This window comes from Lontra canadensis, unplaced genomic scaffold, assembly GCF_010015895.1.
Source record: "Lontra canadensis isolate GAN:19392208 unplaced genomic scaffold, GSC_riverotter_1.0 scaffold113, whole genome shotgun sequence".
Lineage (NCBI taxonomy): Eukaryota > Metazoa > Chordata > Mammalia > Carnivora > Mustelidae > Lontra > Lontra canadensis.
In genome coordinates this window covers 2,500,985-2,522,561 of record NW_022631107.1, presented here as the reverse complement: position 1 = coordinate 2,522,561, position 21,577 = coordinate 2,500,985, and the positions used below count along the sequence as shown (strand labels likewise).

General features: G+C 47.5%; 2 protein-coding genes across 2 annotated transcripts; one reads left to right on the top strand and one right to left on the bottom strand.

The window, feature by feature from the left end:
- The first annotated feature begins 5,107 nt into the window (after positions 1–5,107).
- On the top strand, positions 5,108–9,869 carry LOC116856836 (cathepsin L1-like). Its single transcript, XM_032840472.1, has 8 exons — positions 5,108–5,213; positions 5,620–5,755; positions 6,053–6,175; positions 6,277–6,423; positions 6,813–7,037; positions 7,681–7,843; positions 8,523–8,640; positions 9,561–9,869. The coding sequence occupies exons 2-8, from the start codon at positions 5,630–5,632 to the stop codon at positions 9,658–9,660; spliced, it is 1,002 nt and encodes a 333-aa protein (XP_032696363.1). The 5' UTR covers positions 5,108–5,213; positions 5,620–5,629; the 3' UTR covers positions 9,661–9,869.
- A 5,180-nt stretch (positions 9,870–15,049) lies between these two features.
- Positions 15,050–18,407, bottom strand: LOC116856828 (cathepsin L1-like). The gene is made up of 7 exons (XM_032840454.1): positions 18,276–18,407; positions 17,871–17,993; positions 17,624–17,770; positions 17,218–17,442; positions 16,610–16,772; positions 15,639–15,756; positions 15,050–15,184 (listed from the first exon to the last, which is right to left on the bottom strand). Exons 1-7 carry the CDS (start codon positions 18,399–18,401, stop codon positions 15,085–15,087), a joined length of 1,002 nt encoding a protein of 333 aa, XP_032696345.1. The 5' UTR covers positions 18,402–18,407; the 3' UTR covers positions 15,050–15,084.
- Between the last annotated feature and the right edge of the window lie 3,170 nt (positions 18,408–21,577).

Sequence of the window (21,577 nt, the reverse complement as noted above, 5' to 3'; positions counted from 1 at the left end):
GTTCCGGAAACAGGCAGGGTGTCGCTTTGGGAAGCACCGTGATTCTGGCTGCTTGGGAAACACAGTCACAGTTTCCTGACTCCAGGAAAGCTGGAGTCAGACCATGGTCCTGTCATGAAACACAGGGGTCAGCGGGTCTCTGCTCCAGCAGACTCAGGGACAGAGAATGGGAAGAGCAAGCTTTAATTCATAAATGCGCTGACACTTGAACGTGAACTTCCCATCCTGTCCAGCCTCCAGGTTACATGGAAACCTGGATTTCTCATCCACGGTAGCCGTATACACATTCGTTAAAACAGTATTTATGTTGCTTGCTAAGTTTTAAAAATTTCCTTAAGACAAGATGATCTCGAGTCAGGACACCTTAGGTGCCTGGCCCAGCCTTCATGAGCTTTTCAACAATTAGGACAGTGCATCTCTTTCTATAAAGCCTGGCCTTGTATTGAAAGCCAGGGGCTTAAAAAATCCTGTTTTGAAAGTTACAGACTGAACATGTGACTCTTTTTCTAACTGTCTCCCTTTCACTAATCCCAACACCTCCAAAGGCAGTGGATACCTGTGGCTGCATCAAGAGCGGGTTGCATACAAGAAAGTCAACAGGTAATGAATGTTATCCTTTCATCCTGACCACCTGAGTGACACCTGAGTGGGAGAACAAGGCATGTCCAGCCCTCTGGTCCAGTCATGGGAGTGTGGCCAGCCAGCTGGGATCTTCAGCCTGCTCCCCTGTCTTTGACCCTAAACTCTGAGCAAACAGAGGTGGAACAGGCTGTGTACCTTCCCTGCAGCAGCAGATTTCCTGGCTGGCCCCTGCTGATGCTTGTGCACTATGTACACTGTCCCATGGTGCCTGGAGGAGGGGGTTGGGGGGTCGCATTTCACCTGCGTTCAAGCCAAGCCCTGTGCTCCTGGGGCCATCTCCCCTCCCGTATAGGCGATCACTAGCACCTACCCTTGAACACTCTAGTAACACCAGCTGGCACAGCCAGGGTCACATTTGTGCCCAGACTGCTTGGATTCCTCTGAGCTCACTGAGCACTCCACTATGCAAATTACAGGACAGCGGCTGAGAATAGTTCCCTTTGCAACAGGAGTGCACAAAACTCAGATGGAAGAGAGTCGGGTATGGGAAAGGAGTTCCCCAGGACACAGACACCCAAGGCTAAACACACATGGCTGATAAGACAAAAATGTCTTAAACCATTAGAGAGACTGTAACATTTTCTTTTTATGTTTGTCAACCTTCATCCTGTTAGCAGCTAAGAAGACCTTGAACTTAAGGTGATTCGACTGGAATTAGAGGAATGGCCTAAGGAGAAGCTATAACCTTAATTTCCCACATTCCAGCAACCCTATTCATTTCCTTTCACTTTCTGGGAAATAATGAGTCCCTTTCAGCTTCAGCCATGACTCTAACTCTGCCTTTCAGTGTAATTACTATCCATACTATCGAGAACTATCATATTCCTTTATTTTTCTTAAAATAAATCCGACTTGGAACCACTCTTGCAAAATCTAGCCTCTTTCGTTCTTTAAGAAGTCTCTTCTCCTTACCATGGCTGTGCAAGTGTCCTGGGGTCTTATAGCAGTCTGTGTTTGCTAGTCTTGGTCATTTCAAATACGTGAGCTGCACCCCTCCTTGCCAAAGGCTATGCTGGGAATCTTCCAGAGCCCACCAGCCACACATGAGCATAGGCATAAGTGAAGCAGGCTGTTCCCCTCTCCCTGTGTTAGGGAGACACTTTTCCCCCTCCTCCTCCTACTCCACTAGGCAAAGGACTAATTCCTGCATGCAATGACCTTATGTGAGGTTTTCGGATTGGGCCCTAGAATTAGGAAATCTTCTTCTCTCTCTTTAAAGCTTGGTTTTCAGGGGCCTCCTGGACTCAGGAATTCTAACTGGGATGTCAAGTGCCAAACAATGACTCTCTCCTCTTGCATTCCTGTTGTTAAAATTCTGATCATTTATGAGACAAGGATGTCCCTGGCCACAGAAGGTACATGTTCCTAGAAAAGAAATACAAATAAGAAATGAACACTGACATTTCAGAAAATCTCACTCCCCTCACATTACATATGACACAGACCTGCGGGTGGCTACAGAGCTCTCTCAGCATAGGATATAGTCTCCCCACAGCTCTGTTGCCCTGTCCTAGGACCTGCTCTAGAAGAAATAACTCAAGCATGGGGATCTTCTACTGGGGAAGAGGTTGGTGGTTCCTACAGGGAGAAGAGAGGATCTTCCCAGAAGTCAGTGCACAGTCATAGAGCCCAGGAAGAACTTCCCAGAAATGTTTAAATGGACATAGTGGCAAAGGGTTAGGGACTGTACCTACGGTAATGACCTTGTGGGGGCCAGGGAGAGGGGTGCGGTCTCTCAGTTATTGTCCCATCTCCAGGAACACGACATGGGAATGTGTGACATCTTTGCTCATGAGCCAGGTAAACTGGTTTGGTTAATTGTCCCACCCGATAATTAAGCATTCACATACTCTGTATTTTTACAACAAACCACTGCCTTCTCCACTAGAGTGTGAATAGGTCAGGATCTAGAAACTGAAAGTTTAAGGCAACGGTTCACTCATGCTTGCTGGCAAGTCCAGTTTGCCAGGACCAACTGGAGAGTGTACCTGCTAGATGTCTACAAGGTCATTTTGGGGTTGCATATCACGTTTCTGAGATACAAGAGAAAAGGGGGAAGAACACCGGCTTCCGAGATGGATCACCCATGAGTAAGGTTCTCCAAGGCAAGGCCTGGACTCAGCAGTGCATTTTGTCCAGAAATCTGCCCACAGACGACCAATTTCAGAACATCGTGCACAGTGAGGCACTCAATAAGCAGGGAAACTCGGGGCATAAAGCCATGATGATGGAAGCTGGTTTGGTTGAGAGACTCCAAGGTCACCTTAGTCCTTGACTCTCCATCCAACCTTGAGCCCAGAGCACCCATGAGGCAGCGTGTTGGAATGGCTTCAGCTGGGTATCTGTGGTCTCGTGTTCAAAATCCTCTGTCCATTTCAGCCAGGTCCTACAACCCCAGGGGCTCGGCCCTCCCCAGACCTGAAGGGCTTGTTGTCTGTCCTATTATGTCTGGATTGTCTGATATTCTAAAACCATCGGTGATACATCGTAAGACATGATCAAACAAGGGTGATTTGATGATAAGAGTTCTCTTAAATTCCAGGACATCATTGAGAATAATAATAGTAGCTTCATGCTAAGGACTATATACTAACCACTATATAACTTATCCTCTATAATCCTTACCATACCCCCTTAGAAATGGGCATTTTCAATCCCCTTTGACAGGTAAGACCATAGACCCCACAAGGTGAAAGTGTCTTGCCAAAGCTACATGACTGTCGAGTGGCAGTATCAACATTTGGACCGAAAACGATGTTGTCTTAAAATCAGTGGCCTGAATTAGTAAATATTTCTCTGTGTACCCGTGTCTTGCCAGCCAAGCATCAGGTTCACCACTCACCTGATAGATGAATGGTCTAAATAATTATTCAATGAATGAACACTATCTCCTCTGCAGACCTAAGGAACGGAGGCATAATGCTGGAATGACAGATCATTACATTGTCTTGTATTTCATTGAACTATTAGGGCCAGTCGTCTCTGGGCCATGGAATCCAGCCAACTCTGTAGCTCTTACAAAAGTGGGGATGCCTTGTTGCATTGCAGAAGTACTTTGTGTCAAAACTTCTGTAAGAAGGTTTTTGAATGTTTCTATTACCCACTCAGAACATAACTACTGAAGCACTAGGGAGCATAAATGAGATGGTCAGATGGAGGAAGCTGATGGTAGTGGGAAGGCTCAGCAGTGGCCCTTCAGGGCTGTTTCAGTGTGAGGTGAAAGCCCTATCCACATGCCCCAGGCAGGAGGGAGCAGCAGAGCCTGTCCCTCAGACCCATGTCAGGGGAGAAAAGATTTGATCTTCCTCCCACAGTTGAGTCATTATTAATCAAGTTGAAAGTACAAATGCATTTCTGCCCCTTACTCTACCCGACCCCCTCAACCCCCGCCAAACAGAAGCCCTGAGTAATGCTGGCTTGCCCTGATGCTAGGAGTCAGTTCAGTCAAATATACTCTCAGTTTCAATTCTGCTGAAAAATGCTACCACATTCCCCAAATAGTGACAATGCTTCCAGTTTGTGTTCCTTAAATTTTTAATGATATAAATTAATATTTGTATATCTTGTATGTTTTCCTCCATTTAAAATATTTTCACAAGCTGTCATTTAAAATCCTGACATTCAATGTAAATTAAAGTAATAATCATTGAAGTAAAAGATGAGTAAGACAAATTTCTTTTAAATCTGAAGGAGATTACGTTGGATACTGAGGCCCATAATAACCCATAATGCAGAGAGTGGGGAGGAAAGAGCAGTTTCTACTTCCCGCCTTTTTTCTTTTTATTAAGCCGGATTTCTCTGTAAATAACACGTTTCTGTCAGTTTTGGAAAAGGCGTAAGAGGGGAAAAAGAAACTGCCCGGAGAGTCAGCGCAGGAACATTACAAAAGGCCACACCTTCCCTGGACACCCTCCTGTCAGTCCCCTTCCTTGAAAGCACTTGAGCCTTGCCCAGCACATTCGCTGTTCGGAGATTTCCAGTCCTCTCCGGATTTTTCCATAACCCGGAGGCATCCCATCCTGAAACCACGATAACACTTTCCCCGCCGTGGGCTCTACTTCCTCCAGCTGCCGCATCTCCGCTCGGAATAAACAGGAACCACTTAGACTAGATTATCCTGTTCTCAGCCCGCGGGGAGATTTTAACCAGACTCTAGGACTAGAGGACAGGCAGGGTCACGCTGGAAACCCACTTGGGGCTCCCTGTGAGCCTCTTTTCGTGAACCACCTGCCAACACATAAATTCCTGCCAATTAGCTGATCCGGGTCCCTAGGGAGGGACCGGATTCCCTTCTCAGTCCCGTCCCTGGTCCCCCGGCTCGCCTCCCCCAGGTCCCCCGAGGCAGGATTGCCCAGCTTGTCCCAGCTTCGCGGAGCTCCGGGGCGCAGAGGCCCCGCCCCCAGGCTGACTCAGCCTCTCGCAGCCTGAACAGGCGTTGGGGGCGGGGCTGACCTGGCGGGATCCCGGCCCTAAAAGCTTGTCTTCACCCCGCTGCGGGGCCTTCTGGAACTCAGGACACGCATCTGTGATCGAGACTGCGCAGCTGCACTGCCTCGCGCCACTGGCCACAGGTGGTCTTCTCGTGCCGAACCTGAGCAGGGGGCCACCCGCGCGGCTGCCTGCCTTGGCAGTGAGGGTTCGGGGCTCCCAGGAGGCGCTGACCATGGATCTGACCCTTCCGGACAGGGCAGCCTGATTCCCCTGACGCCGCGCTGTCAGGGCCCGCCCCTCCCTGTGCTGAGACGCAAGTTCCCTGGAAGTGGCAGGCGGGTCACAGGGCGGCAGGCCCCCTGCCCATCCCACACCCGCCCTGCCCATCCCACACCCGCAGCCTTCCTCCACAGCCCCGTGGAAGCACTTGGGAGGATGGAGTGCGTGTTTGTACTCAACCTTAGTGGCCTTACATCTCAGAAGGAAGGAGGATGGCTTTTTAGGTGGTTTGGTCTAATCAGAAACTCATTTCTTTTCCCTTCCTAGGTTTTGGAACATGCATCCTTCTCTCTTCCTGGCTGCCCTTTGCCTGGGAATAGCCTCAGCTGCTCCACAACCCGATCAGAGCTTAGATGCGCGCTGGTCCCAGTGGAAGGCGGCCCACAAGAGACTGTACAACAAGGTTGGTAACCTCGGAGCTGTCCACTGAGACCCCAGGGAATGTTCTATGCTGGTGGGAGTCCACAGTGGAGAGTAGCTTCTGGAGGCCGCCGGTACCCATGCAGGAAGCAGGGCACCGTGTGTGCACAGGATGGGGACAGATGTCTTGCTGTGTGGTTGCTGGAGAGCAGCTCCCAGAGCATCAGCCCAGCCCCAGTCAAGGTCTCTGCTCCCCTCCCCTCCGTGAGCACATCCACTTGGTGCAGGTGAGCTGGTTTTAAATATAAATAAAGATGATAGTTTATTTGTTTTTCTGCAGAATGATGAAGGATGGAGGAGAGCAGTGTGGGAGAAGAATCTGAAAGTGATTGAACAGCACAACCAGGAGTACAGCCAAGGGAAACACAGCTTCACGATGGCAATGAATGCCTTTGGTGACCTGGTGAGTGTGGCCTGGGTTGCTCAATGTTTCATGCGTCCCCTCCTCGGTGCTTTGCCAAAAAATCTGCTGCTTGTCAACATTCTACTTCCTTTTCCTTGAAGACCAATGAAGAATTCAAGCAGGTGATGAATGGCCTTAAAAGCCAGAAGCGCAAGGAGGGGAAAATGTTCCAAGCACCTCCCTTTGCTGAGACCCCCTCGTCCGTGGACTGGAGAGAGAAAGGCTACGTGACCCCCGTGAAGAATCAGGTGGGACAGGACTCGGCAGGTCACCCTCCGGAGGAAAGGTGAAAGGAATCGGTGTCCTTGCTGTGGTCGGCTGAGAAAAGTGTGCAGCTCGTGATGTTTTAAAAGAGTTTCCGGATCAGTGGGCTGCTGTCAAATCTTGATATTTGTTTTGTAGACTGAGAATTTTTTTTTATAATTTTATTTATTTATTTGACAGACAGAGATCACAAGTAGGCAAAGAGGCAGGCAGAGAGAGAGAGGAAGGGAAGCAGGCTCCCTGCTGAGCAGAGAGCCTGATGCAGGGCTCGATCCCAGGACCTTGAGACCATGACCTGAGCCGAAGGCAGAGGCTTAACCCACTGAGCCACCCAGGTGCCCCATAGACTGAGAATTTTTAAAATTTGTTTCAGGGTCTCTGTGGTTCTTGTTGGGCTTTTAGTGCAACTGGAGCCCTTGAAGGACAAATGTTCCAGAAAACTGGCAGACTGGTGTCACTGAGCGAGCAGAACCTGGTGGACTGCTCTCAGGCGGAAGGCAATGAGGGCTGCAATGGTGGCCTGATGGATTATGCCTTCCAGTATGTGAAGGACAACGGAGGCCTGGACTCGGAGGAATCTTATCCGTATTGTGCACAGGTAAGTAGTGCTCCCTGCCTGTCATTCCAGCTCTGCTTTTTAGCATTGAACACATTCAGATAAAACAGATATCACATTTCATACTCACCGTTTATGTTGTAGACTCTACAGCAGCAACTGTCAGAACTGTCATTAAACTATATTGGCCGGGGGCGCCTGGGTGGCTCAGTCGTTAGGTGTCTGCCTTTGGCTCGGGTCACGATCCCAGGGTCCTGGGCTCGGCAGGAAGACTGCTTCTCCCTCTCCCACTGCCCCTGCTTGTGTTCCCTCTCTCGCTGTCTCTCTCTCTGTCAAATAAATAAATAAAATCCTAAAACAACAACAAAAAACCCTATATTCTCTACCTTGATAGTGACCATGCAACTCTTCCTACTTCTGTGTTATGGGGCCATTTGATACCATTCTATTATAGTACAGATTTCTCCAGAATGAAAAGCTTCTTATGGACAGGTAGACTGAGAGTGTCTCATGAAGTTCCCACCAGCTAATGTTTTGATTTTAAAACAGCCGATAGTGTTTCGGCTCCTAGGACGCTTCCTAACAAATGTGACTTGGGAAACATTGAGCTACAAACTGTCTTGAACGCGTGCTCCCCAGGAGGTGGAGGGTAGTGATCAAGTCTCTTCCCCTGTCCCTTTGAAAGGATGAATCCTGCAAATACAAGCCTGAGCAATCCGCCGCTAATGACACCGGCTTCATGGACATCCATCCGGAGGAGGAGTCCCTGAAGCTGGCGGTGGCCACTGTGGGGCCCATCTCTGCTGCGATCGATGCAAGCCTGGGTACCTTCCAGTTCTATCATAAGGGTAAGCATCTGTTTATGTAGACATTTAGGCAGAAAAATGGGAAAACCACCATTACATACAATAACATTGACTCTGGTCTGTAGAAGTCAGTGTGGAATTTTGGAGGGTGAGGATTTAACAGAGCTGTGTTTTTCTGCACATGTAATTTTTGCGCCCATTTTTTCCATCTGCCATGACTTGACCCATATCCCCATGGCTTCAAGTACATCATAAATGTATTTAAATGGCTATATAATTCAACTGGTATACCTTAATTTACTTTCCTTTTTTTCTAACTGATAGACCTTGAAACATTCCAAAGAATTTTACTACTTTTATTGAAACTGGCAAAAACCCCTCGGCTCAAGTAATTTTTTTTGTGCTCTGGGTTGTGTTTCCTTAAGCTGACGTGCTCAAAGTCGAACCACAAGGTGTCAATGAGTGCTCGTCTATGTTTCTTGACAAAGTGCTTACGAAAGAGATTGTGCCAATTTGTCTTTCTGCTGGTGTTAGATGAAGGCCTAAATCTTTAGCCTAGCTAAAAGTGAATCAATAAATCAATCTGATTTTTAAATCTTACCTGAGGTTATGTCATTTCACTGAACTTTTAAATGCCTCCTGTTGGTTGTGGTTGATAGGCTGGGCTGCTACCACACGTTCCCGGAGATGGTCACCCCAGTCCTGAATCTCTCTTCTCCAGGCATTTACTACGATCCAGACTGTAGCAGTGAAGACTTGGATCACGGTATTCTGGTGGTGGGCTATGGCTCTCAAGAAGAAGCCTCAGAGAAGCAAAAATACTGGATTGTCAAGAATAGGTATAAAAAGCCAAAAATAGGGGCAGCCAGCTGGCTCAGTAGATAGAGCATGTCTCTCTTGATCTCAAGGCTATGAGTTCAAGTCCCACGTCGGGGATAGTGTTTACTTAATAGAAAAAATTGTTTTAAAAATATAATGTATATACTATACATTTCTGTAAAAGAAAAAGACAAAATAAGTGATCTATAATGGAATAAGAAATAGACTTTTTTTAAAAAGCCAAAAATACTTATCTTTAAAGTTGAAAAGGGAATCCTTTTTGGAATCAGTGTTTGGAGGCAGGTCCCCCAACCCTTGAGCACACTTCTGAAATCCCAGAAGTGTTAACCCCATGTAGGGGGAACACAGGCATATTCATGAGACGACCACAGTGAGGTACTGTCTCAAGCTGGGAGGTCCTGTTATAGTTTTGGTACTGTTGCATTTCTAAATTGGAGATTTTTTAAAATTTCTCTTTTTTCATTGTTTAATTTTCTTAAAAGGATTCTATTTATTTATTTGACAGAGAGATAGAGAGCACAAGTAGGCAGAGAGGCAGGCAGAGGGAGAGGGAGAAGCAGGCTCCCTGCTGCATAAGGAGCCCAATGACAGGCTCGATCCCAGGACCCTGGATCATGACCTGAGCTGAAGGCAGACACTTAACCGACTGAGCCACCCAGGTGTCCCCTTTATTTTAATTTCTGAAACACATCTGACCCTAAGCATTTTGGGGTCTCTTACTTTGTAGTCTATGTGAAAGGTTCTATGAAAGTCTATGAAAGGTTCGGGAGTAGAATTATGAGCTGGGTTAGAACTCGAACAGGAACAGGAACGGCTTCTCGGATTCTTCCTGAATCTGTCCTGGCCCTGTCCTGCCCTGCTCATGAAGGGAAATGTGTTTGTTCCTCTGAAATAATTGGCAAACACTGTCCTCTTCCAGCTGGGGCACAGACTGGGGCATGCAGGGTTACATACTGATGGCCAAGGACCGGGACAACCACTGTGGAATTGCCACCGCAGCCAGCTTTCCTATTGTGTGAGATGAGAGTGTAAAGAAGACCTCGACTGGGGACCAAATACGCAGAAGAGGAATTTTCTCTTACAAGTGATCACACCTCATTGTGTGGAATGAAACACTCAAGCCACTGGAGATCTAACCTGTGATCTGATTTTGTGATTTCTTTAATTGCTGCTTTGGACAGCTTTGGGTGGTTGACTTGTTCAATAGATTTTGAATTTTATACCTTGTACTGATACGTAAAGTTATACCTTTTAAAATAAAACCATTTCAAAGTAGAAGTGGGGGAAGTTTTTAATATAATTAACTTATAGACTCAGGCTGTTAAATAACAAAAAAAAACAAATAAATTACAAAGATCTAATTGGTTTAATAAAGGATTCATGAATCAGGCAGCTTCCCATATATCTAGCAAGTAGGGAAGAACTCCAAGAGCTACCAAAAAAGAAAGGCTTGTACAGGTAGAGAGAGAGCAGAAAAAGGAAAGTATGAGCAAAGAATCTGTTAGCAAAGTTGTTGTCCTTCAGGGACCAGAAAGGGTCCCTCAGTATGTGTCCTGGTGCAAACCAGCATGTTCCCATTATCACCTGGTAAAGGTCATACTGTAGCAGGGAAGAGGTTGAAACTGCAGTTAACTTAGGTGTTAAGTCTTGGTTTATTAACTTGGGACCTTTACCTAAGAGATGCCATGTTGAGCCCATGGTTTTGTTTTTGACAGGGCTCTAAAGACATAACCGCATGTGCCAGTGGTCCATTAGGACAATACTGGGTGGCCTCTGGTTCTTGTAGTTGCAGCTATGCACATCTTATGACAGCTGCCCTTTGGCTGTGTCTGACCCAACCCTGGAATGAAGCAAAATGGGACCAAAGATCAATAGAGACAAAGGTACATTATCTTAACAAGGAAAAGACTTTGCATTTTCAAAAAGTGAACACGCACCCATAGAATTTCAATAGTAGAGAAATACATTAGAGATCAGGGTCATTGGACCCCAGATAGCTACAACCCAGTGGAGCTACAAGACGGATGTCCCAGAGCCTGTTGCAAGTGCCTTTACCCCATCTGCTAGTGTGTGTGGGCAGACACAGTGGATTGGTGTGTCTTGGGCCCCAAAGGGCTGAGGTAGCAGACTGGTGAGGGCATCCAGAGTGCCGAGCTCTCTGATCGAACACTATCCTGGAGCTTGCTGTGCGGTCCCTATGTACAAGTTATTAACAGCTACAATCGGCCGACAGGGTTTAAATAAAGATTTCTCTCAATAATGTGGGCAGGCATGTGGGGGTAGGAAGTTCTCCTCCACTGCCTTGGGATCTCTGGCCTGGGCCAAGAATTAAACAGAAACAAGGTAGATTCACAGGAAAAAAAGCATACATGTTTTATTGGGTTTTTTTATGCACCTGGAAGCCTTCATGAGAGAAGGAAGATCCAAAGAAGTGACCAGAGCCGGAAGCAACTAGACCTTCCAGACAAGAATTGACACATTTGTAGAGAAATGACAAGACAAAGAGCAGTAAGTTGTGGGGAAGGACGAGGAGACACCTGTGGGGGCAGGAGGCAGGAGTGGAAGATCGGGGTTATTTGGGAAGTGTGTTTGCACAGATGGCAGTTCGGTGTGGACTCGGACTCTGGTGATCAGAATGTTCTCTTGCTGGCTCCTTTCTCAGGGGAGAGAACCCCTTTCTTGTGGGAAATGTTATGACCTGCTTTCGGAAGGGGGTTGTCAGAGAGACCTTTCTGCTTCCCTCCTCTGCTTCTCAAGTGCCCTCAGCTGAAAATAACCCATATGCCCACATGGTACATTCTGGGGGAGTGTGTCCTGAACCCCTCCAGCCTCAGTTGGATGTCTTAAGAGCAAACCTGGGGTTTCTGGGGGAAGAAGGAAGTCTGCCTCAAGGCTGTGGCATGGGGTGTGGGTCTGTGTGTCTGTGTGTCGGTGTGTCTGTGTGGCTGAGGTGGCTTGAATCCTATTGGCTCTGTGTCTCTGGAGAATTCGGACTGATGCACAGACCATCTCAGAGACCCGCCCACCAACTCCCACTTTCGTGCATATCTTTCTCATGCCTGTTGCCGTTTTTGCGGAAAAAGAGATCACGTGATTAGATTTCGCTACATACTTAGTTTCATTTCAGTTTAGAATGAGAGCTTTCTAATTTGGTTTCAGGGTCAGTGTGCTTCTGGCTGGGCTTTTAGGGAAGCCGGTGCCCTTGAAGGACACAGGTTCTGGAAAACAAGCAAATTTGTGTCACTGAGCTAGCAGAAACTGCTGGACTGTTCTTGGTCTCAAGACAGTGAGGGCTGCTGCGGTGGCCTGATGAATTACGCCTTCCAGCATGTTCCGAACAACGGGGGCCTAGACTCAGAGGAATCCTATCCATATCGTCCAGGGGTAAGTGGAGCTCCTCACATGTTATCAGTCTAGCTCTGCTCCCAGAGTCACATGCTTTTGAAGAACACAGATACCGTATTTAATATTTGCATTTTAAATGGTGGACCCTAGAGCTGCAAACTGTCAGGACCGTCATTAACCCAGATGAACTGAGAACAGTTCTCTGCCTCGGTGGTGACCACATGACTATTTTTATTTCTATGTTACAGGGAGACATACGTACCATTCTCTACAGGGTACAGATTTCTCTGGAATGAACCAGTTCTTAAGGACACATAGACCCTGAATAATTCATTGAACACATACAAGGTAGTTTTTCAATTTCAAAACAACCAATAGCATTTCAGCTCCTGGAATGCTTTACGACAAATTTGGCTTGGAAATCACTCACCTGTAAGCTGTCTTGAACTCATGCTCCCCAGGAGGTGGATGGTCATGAACAAGTCTCTTCCCCTTTCCCTCTGGAAGGACAGACCCTGCGCACACAGACCCGAGCGTCCTGCTGCCAGCGCCACCGGCCGGTGAGCGTGCCTCGCAGGAGGAGTCCCTTGTGCTGGTGGTGGCAGCTGTGGGGCCCGTCTCTGCTGCTCTCCGTGCAAGCCTGGACACCTTCCCGTTCTATAAAGAGGGTAAGCATCTGTCTGTGGAGAAATATTGGTAGAAAAATCGGAAAACCGCCCTAAGATACAGCAGGAGTGACACTCTGGTAGGCAGAATTCAATGTAGAATTTGGGGGGTGTGGATTTCACACAGTTCATCCTGCAGCCATAACACTCATGCCTGCTGTTTCCGCCTGTCATGACCGGACCCAAATCCCCATGATTTTAAACACATTATCAATATATTGAAATGGCTACCTAATTTGATTGGTATGGCTTGCTTTACTTTTCTCCAGTTGTTAGACCTTGAAAATTTTTAAAGAGTCTGAGATTAACACTGGAAAGGAGCCCTTAGCCCAAGTCATTTTGTGTTCCCTGCTGTTTCCGTAGGCTCACATCCTTTAAGGAGAATCACAAGAGGCATTTTTTTTATGCCTCTTGACTATCGTTTTCAAAAGAGATTGTGACACTTCGTATTTCTGCTAACAACAGACAGAGAAGGGCCTAAACCCCTAGCTTACCTAAACAAAACTACCTGACTTTTAATTTTATCTGGATTTATAGTGCAACTGAATTTTGATATGTCTCCCTTACTGTGGCTGATAGGCTGATCGGCTGCTACTACCCCATGTCATGTGGGAAACCTCAGCCCAACATTAGATTTTACTGTCCAGACATTTCTTATGCTCCGAACCGCAGAGTGAGGAGCTGAATCACGGCATTCTGGGGTTTGTTTATGGACCGGAAGGAGAAGAATCCGAGACCAAAACTATTGGATTGTCAAGAACAGGTATAAAAAGCCAAGAATACTTATCTTGGACATTGAAAAGGGAATCCTTTTTGGAATCGGTGCTTGGAGACAAGTCCCCCAACCCTGAAGCACACTTGTGAAACCCCAGAAGCATTTACCCCACGTGGCAGGAACACAGGCATACTCATGGGACGACCAGAGGAAGGTACTGTCTCAAGCTGGGGGGTCCTGCGATAGATTTCCACCACTGCATTTCTCAATTGGATTTTTTTAAATTCGTAAAACACATCTGGCCTGAAGATTTTCCTTTTCCTGCTCATGTTTCAGTTTTGGGAAAGGTCTGGGAAAGAAGGATTGTGTGCTGGGTTAGAACTCGAGCAGGAACAGGAACGGCCTCTCTGGATTCTTCCTGAATCTGTCCTGGCCTCTGGTGCCCTGCTTAGGGTCGGGTGTGATTGTTCATAAAGGGAAATGTGTTTGTTCTCTGGAATAATTGGCAAACCCTGGCTTCTTTCAACTGGAGCACACTGGGGCATGCAGGGTTCCATGCTGATGGCCAAGGCCCAGGACAACCAGTGTGGAATGGCCACCATGGCCAGCTTTCCTGCTATGCGGGGCTTTCAACCAGCAGGAATGCTTAAGTGGGATTTGTGCTGAGGTTGTAGATGAGTAAAAAAGCCACGAGGTTTCTTTCTACAGCTTTCCCAGCGTTGAAGTCCCATGTGTGTGCCTAAGGCTGTCTTTGTACTTTGCAGCACAAGGAGGGCACCTCTGCTGTGGCAGACTCGTGTCCTGCTTGCTGGGGACAGAGGACAGCCTGGGTGCCCTCGCACCCGCTGTTTCCCAAGTAGCTTCGTATCCAGATAATCCATGTACCATTGTGGCACATTTTGGGGTGTCCTCCCTGGCCCCCACAGTCTCTTCCTCTATAACTCCCCTGGGATGTTTACAGACTACTAGCTGAGCTGGGGACTGTGGAGAGAGAAATCCAGTTAGTACATGAGTCGTAGGAAATCTGCAAAGAGTAAAGAGGACATAGAGTAGAATGAGGATGAATAAAAGGGGTGAAGGGAAATGGGAGGTCCAGGCTTCCACCTATGGAATGAGTAAGTCCCGGGAATAAAAGGCACAGCATAGAGAATATTGTCAATGGTGTCATAATAGCTGTAATGGTACAGCATGAGATCGACAGACAGCAACTATCCTTGTGCTGAGCTTAGCCTACTGTATAGGGTTGGAAATTACTGGGTTGTGCACCTGAAACTAATGTAACATTGTAACAATGTTACAGATATAACAATCATTTATACTCAAAACAATCGGGCCACCCAGTATTCTCCCAGTGGACCACTGGCCTATCCAAGGATATCCTAGAGCCCAGTCACATTTTGACTCTATAAAGAGTTAAATAGTAACATTTTACCTCCCTTCTACTTTGAAGTTGTTTTATTAAAAAATAAAACTTCATACATTTTTTAAAAAAATGAAAATCCAAAAGTTATTAGACAAGTCTGTCATACAAAGGCTTTTACATCAGTAATGAGCAAAGTGGTAACATTCCTCATGTAAAATCCACACAGTCAAATCCCAACTTGGGTCTTCAATGGTTCAAGTGTTTTATCCCATATCATAAGGTGTGGTCAGCTTTCAAATAAAATTCATCTTCTCGATATTCTGTTCCCAGTCAAGGCCTTCTTTACGCCCTCATCTCACACGACAGGAAAGCTGGCCATGGTGGCGATTCCACAGTGGTTGTCCCGGTCCTTGGCCAACAGCATGTAGCCCTCCATGCCCCAGTTTGTACCCCAGCTGAAAGAAGACAGGGTTTGCCATTTATTACAAACAATCAAACACATTTCCCTTCATGAACCATCACACCCGACCCTGAGCAGGTCACCAGAGACCAGGACAGATTCAGGAAGAATCCAGAGAGTCCATTCCTGTTCCTGCTTGAGTTCTAACCCAGCACAGAATTCTGTCCCCAGACCTTTCTCAGACTACAAATGGAAACACAGGAAAAAGAAACTCTTGGGGCCAGATGCATTTCAGAAATGAGAACATTTTCAAGTTGAGAAAAGCAATGGTAGCAAAACTATGGCAGGACCCTAGCAAGCTACTGTCGTCATCACATGAGTATGTCCCTTCCCCCTCAGCGGCATAAACACTTCAGGGATTTCAGAAGCATGCTGATCCACCTCCAACACTGATTCTAGAAAGAATTCCCTTTTCAGTTTCCAAGATAGGTGTTCTTGGCTCTTTATACCTGTTCTTGACAATCCAGTATTGTTTGTCTTCCGATTCTTCTCCTTCAAAGCCGTAGCCAACCACCAGAACGCCGTGATTGAGACGCGTACTGCTGCAGCGTGGATCGTAATAAATGCCTGGAGAAGAGAGATTCAGTGCTGAGCGGGGACATCCAAATGACATGCTAACAAGTGACAACAACCTCGTGACCCCAGCAAAGACGGCATCTCAAAATCCGTCTGTGATATCAATCGAGATAAGATTTAGAAATCAGATCTTTTGGTTTAGCTAGGCTAGGGATTTAGGACACCATCTAATACTACCAGAAATATATGTTGTCACAGTCTCTTTTGTAAAGAACAGTGAAGAGGCCTAAAAGACCACTTGTTGAAACTTTGTCATTCTACCATATGACGTCAGCCGAAGAAGCAGCAGAGAACAGAAAATTACGTGAGTCGAGGGGTTCTTTCCAGTGTCAATTTCAGTAGTAAAATTCCTTGGAAAATTCCAAGGTCCAAGCGTTGGAAAAGAGTGAAGTAAGCTATACCAGTCAAGTTATATAGCCATTGAAATATATTTATAGGGGCGCCTGGGTGGCTCAGTGGGTTAAAGCCTCTGCCTTTGGCTCAGGTTATGATCCCAGGGTCCTGACATCGAGCCCCACGTCAGGATCTCTACTCGGCAGGGAGCCTGCTTCCCCCGCCCCCTCTGTCTCTGCCTGCCTCTCTGCCTGCTGGTGATCTGTCTGCCAAATCAATAAATAAAATCTTTTAAAAAATTAAATATATTTATGAAGTGTTTAAAAGCCTGGGGATATGGGTCAAGTCATGTCAAATGGTGACAACAGGCACAAGGATTACATATACAGAATGAGCCACCATGCTAAGTCCATACCCTCCTGAGTCCCACATACCAAAAAGCCCATCTTGCTGTATGTCATGCTGGTTACCCGTATTTTCTGGCCGATTTTCTATGTAGACAAATGCTCACCTTTTTTATAGAACTGGAAGGAATATGGGCTTGAGTCTACAGCAGCAGAGACGGGCCCCACAGTTGCCACTGTGGTCATAAGACCATCCTCCTTGTTTAAGACGTGCCAGAAGGTAGTCACATTGGCGGCAGATTTCTCAGGCCTGTATCTGCAGTATTCATTCTTCAAAGGTAAAGGGGAAGGGACTTAATTAATAGTGTCCAACTCCTGGGGGAACAGGAGCTCAAGACGGTTTGCAGCTGAATGATGTCCGAGTCGAGTGTGTTATAAAACATCTCAAGAGGCAAAATATGATTGCTTGTTTTGAAATTGAGAAATGAGGTGATATCTATTCAATGAGACACTCTTTTGGTCTACTTGTGCATAGATTTTTCACTCTGGAGATCTCTACTGTATTTAGAACGGTATTTGTGTTGCTGTGTGACTGAGAAGTGGGCACAGCTGTATGGTACCCTCTAGGTGGAGAACTGTGCCAGGCTAACAGATTTTAATCTGTTCTGACCATGTGCCGATATAGAGTCTATAGTCTAAAATGAGAATTCAAAATATAGGCTTTGTTTTTACTGAATATACTCAACTTTGATAAAAGATAAGGAAATCTGTTTACCCTTGCAAGATACGGGTAGGATTCCTCTGAGTCCAGGCCTCCGTTGTCCTTAACATATTGGAAGGCAAAATCCATCAGGCCCCCGCGGCAGCCCTCATTGCCTTGAGACCAAGAGCAGTCCACGAGGTTCTGCTCGCTCAGTGACACAAGTTTGCCCGTTTTCCGGAACATCTGTCCTTCAAGGGCACCAGCCGCACTAAAAGCCCAACAAGATTGACACTGACCCTGAAAAGAAAATGATACAGCGCTTAGTCTACAAAGTTAATAGCAAGACTTGACAACAGCCCTTACACCTGAAAACGCTTGCAAAACATAACAAACGGTGTACGGTTTCTCAGCTTCCATCGCGAGGGCACTGGTTCTTCGTGGCTTTGTCTGGGAAAGGGACTGCCGAGTCCTGTCCCACCTGATCCTTCACGGGGGTCACGTAGCCTTTCTCTCTCCAGTCCACGGACGAGGGGATCTCAGCAAAGAGAGGTGCTTGGAACACGTTACGGTCCTCTTGCTTCTGGATTTTAAGGTCATTCAGCACCTGTTGGAATTCTTCACTGGTCTTCAAGGAAAAGGAAATAGAAAGTTGACAAGCATGAGATTTTTTTGGAAAAAATCCTTAGAGGAAGCACAAGACATTCAGCAACCCCAGCCGCACTCACCAGGTCGCCAAAGGCATTCATTGCCATCGTGAAGCTGTGTTTCCCTCGGCTGTACTCCTGGTTGTGCTGTTCAATCACTTTCAGATTCATCTCCCACACTGCTCTCCTCCGTCCTTCCTCATCCTGGAGACAAGCATACAGCCCATCATGCTGATTTCTATCTAAGCCCAGCTCATCTGCACCAAACGGATGTGCTCACAGAGGGGAGGAGAGACCTTGACCGGGGCTGGGCTGATGCTCTGGGAGCTGCTCTCCAGCAACCACACAGCAGGACATCTGTCCCCATCACGGTGCCCTTCTTCCTGCCTGGGTACCGGTGGCCTCCAGAAGCTACTCTCCACTGTGGACTCCCACCAGCATAGAACATTCCCTGGGGTCTCAGTGGACAGCTCCGAGGTTACCAACCTTGTTGTACAGTCTCTTGTGGGCCGCCTTCCACTGGGACCAGCGCGCATCTAAGCTCTGATCGGGTTGTGGAGCAGCTGAGGCTATTCCCAGGCAAAGGGCAGCCAGGAAGAGAGAAGGATGCATGTTCCAAAACCTAGGAAGGGAAAAGAAATGAGTTTTGGATTAGACCAGACCATCTAAAGAGTCATCCTTTATTCTGAGATGTTAGAACTACTCTGGTACAGTAAAGACGTTGCGTCAATCCTCCCAAGTGTTTCCACGGGGCTGTGGAGAGGTGGCAAGCGCAAGGGGGTATGCTGGCCTGTTCCCCGCCCTGCAACCCACCTGCTGCTTCCAGAGCACGTAGATGGCAATACAGGGAATGACAGGCCCTGAGTCTGGGGTGTAGGGGTCAAGCTGTCATGCCTGGAGGGACCGGGCCCTGAAGAGTGCCTCCCGAGAGCCCTAAACCCCTGGCCCCCAAGGCTTGTACCCCCTCCCTATGTTTTAAGTGGTAGCCCTTTCCTTCTGGTCCAGGTAGGGATCTCACCTGGGGTAGGTGCAGTCACAGGTGCAGGTCGGAGGTGTCCAGCACGCCTGGTGATGGGTAGGAGACTGTCCATTTAAGCCTGGGATTTGGCCCTGCTGGTCCTGCCCCTGGTACCTGCCTGCACAGCAATTGGCTGAGCCAGCCTGTGGGCGGGGTCTCCGTGCCCTGGAGCTCAGGGGCCTTGGGGCATGTGATAGCTGGGTCCCTACTTGTCCCAGGGGAGATTGTGCCTGTCTCAGTGGACCCGGGAAAGTCAAGTGAGAGGACTCGGGAGAGCCCTGTAGAAGGGGATCCAGCACCTTCCTAGGGACCCGGATCAACTAAATAGCAGGAATTTATGTGTTGGCAGGTGGTTCACAAAAGGAGGCTCACAGGGAGCCCCAAGTGGGTTTCCAGCATCACCCTGCCTGTCCTCTAGTCTTTGGTTAAAAACTCCCTGAGGGCTGAGAACAGGGTAATCTAGTCTAATGGTTCATGTTTATTCCAAGCAAAGGTGGGGCAGCTGGAGGAAGTAGAGCCCACGGGGGATAGTGTTATCACTGTTTCAGGATGGGATGCCTCTGGTTTTTGGAAGAATCTGGAGACGATGGGTTATTGCCCAAACAGGGATGCCCTGGGCAAGGCTCAAGTGCTTTCCAGCAAAGGGACTGATGGGAGGAGTGTCCAGGGAAGGTGTGGCGTTTTGGAATGTTCCTGTCCTGACTACCCCCCCCCCCCCCCGCCGCAGGGATACTTCCTCCCTCCCAAGCCTTTCTGAAAACCAACAGAAATGATTTACTTCCAGAAAAAGATGGTTTAACAAAGGGAAGAAAGACGGAAGGTAGAAACTGCTTTTTCCTCCCCACTCTCTGCGTTATGGATGATTATGTTTCTCAGTGTCTAATGTGCTTTTCTCGAGATTTAAATTTAAATGTTTTAGAAAAACTGCTCTTCCAAACAGGAAAACAAAAAGTGTTCATCAGCAGACCATGAATTTTCCCTCTGATGACCAGTTTTGCTCCTCTTAGGAACACGATTCCACGTGTCTAGACAGTGGGTCACAGCCTCCTTCTCTGGACCTCCGTCTGTGAGACCCCCTAGTGAGCCTCCACACTCCTCATCTCCAGCCCTTCTCTGCTCGGGGAGGGCAGGGGTCAAAGAGGTTCCATGCAGGGGCCGGGAGTCAGGGCGGGGCCGGCATGGCATTCTGCCCCTCTCGGCTAGCCCCCCACCCCGGCAGGCTCCGTAGCACCCCCAGACTCAGTTTCCTCGTGCAGGACGTGGGCAGTGATTTGATTTTCCTCAGAGGATGCCTGTGAGACTGAATGAGCTAACACAGGTCATGCATTAGCATAGAGTAGGGCTCACTCCATACTGCTTTCTTGTGAGGTCAAAGGAAAATCCTTCCAAAGGTCTCACTTAATTCAGAAAATATTTATTCAAGGATTTGTTACATAGGCCCTTCCTACTTATTTCTTTACTTCCTGGGAGCCAGGTTACCACATAATGAAATGAACCCTGAAGTATAGGTAAGTAAGCCTATATATTAAAAAGCCAAGCTACATCTAGTTAACATTCTTTTTTTCTTTCTAAGATTTTATTTATTTATGACAGGAGAGAGATCACAAGTAGGCAGAGAGGCAGGCGGGGGGTGGGGAGCAGGCTCCCCGCTGATCAGAGAGCCCGATGCGGGGCTCGATCCCAGGACCCTGAGATCATGACCTGAGCCAAAGGCAGAGGCTTATCCCACTGAGCCACCCAGGCGCCCCTCTAGTTAACATTCTTAAATCATGCTCCCAAACTGATACATAAAAGACACACATATCCTAGGACTATGCCCACAGTACCTAAAATATTGTCTCACGTTTGACCCGTCATGCTAGAGCTAATATCACATTTTCAACTACAGATAGCTTATTTTGCCTATTAGAATTTAGGAGGTCCTCGAGGGTGCTAAGGCAGCTGATGTTTCTCTAAAAGCCGTCAGGGTGACAGCGAGATGATGTTTCATACCCAGCAGCATGGATGAAAGAGACTAGAGGCAACACGTGTGTGCGTGAGCACGTGGAGTCGTGGGAACTCTCGGCCACTCTCAGTGCGAGTGCAAACAGTAAGCCACTCTGGCAGGGGCTCGCGGCTTCTTATAACAGGAACGACACACCTGACACTAACTCAGCATTTCTAGGGTCCGGTTTCTACCCACGTGAGCATGTTCTCTTTACGCATAGTAACTTCCAGCGGGAAAACACAGGAGAATGAACAAACACCCAGTAGTACATTCACACTCAACAATTGAAAGGAACAAGCTTTCTCTATGTGCACCAACACAGATGATCCTTTTAAGATTTATTTGAGAGAGACAGAGAGGGAGAGGGAGAAGCAGGCTCCCTGCTGAGCGGAGAGCCTGACTCAGGGCTCGGTCCCAGGACCCCGAGATAATGACCCGAACCGAAAGAAAACGCTCAACCGACTGAACCACCCAGGTGACCCAACAGAGATGATTCTTAAAAACACTATGTCAGGGGTTGCCTGGGTGGCTCAGTCAGGTAAGTGCTCAACTCATGAGTTCGGCTCCCATCATGATCTCAGGCTGTGAGATCAAGCCCCACGTCGGACTGCACACTGGGTGTGGAGCCCCCTCTCTCCCGCTCCCTCTGCTCCCCCGCCTCATTAAAAACACCATGTCAAGCAAAAGAAGGCACATATTAAAAAGTACGTATAATTAATTGTATTCTTTGGAGTTCAAAAGGCAAATCTAATCTGTGCTGACAGATATCAGAACAGTGGTCTT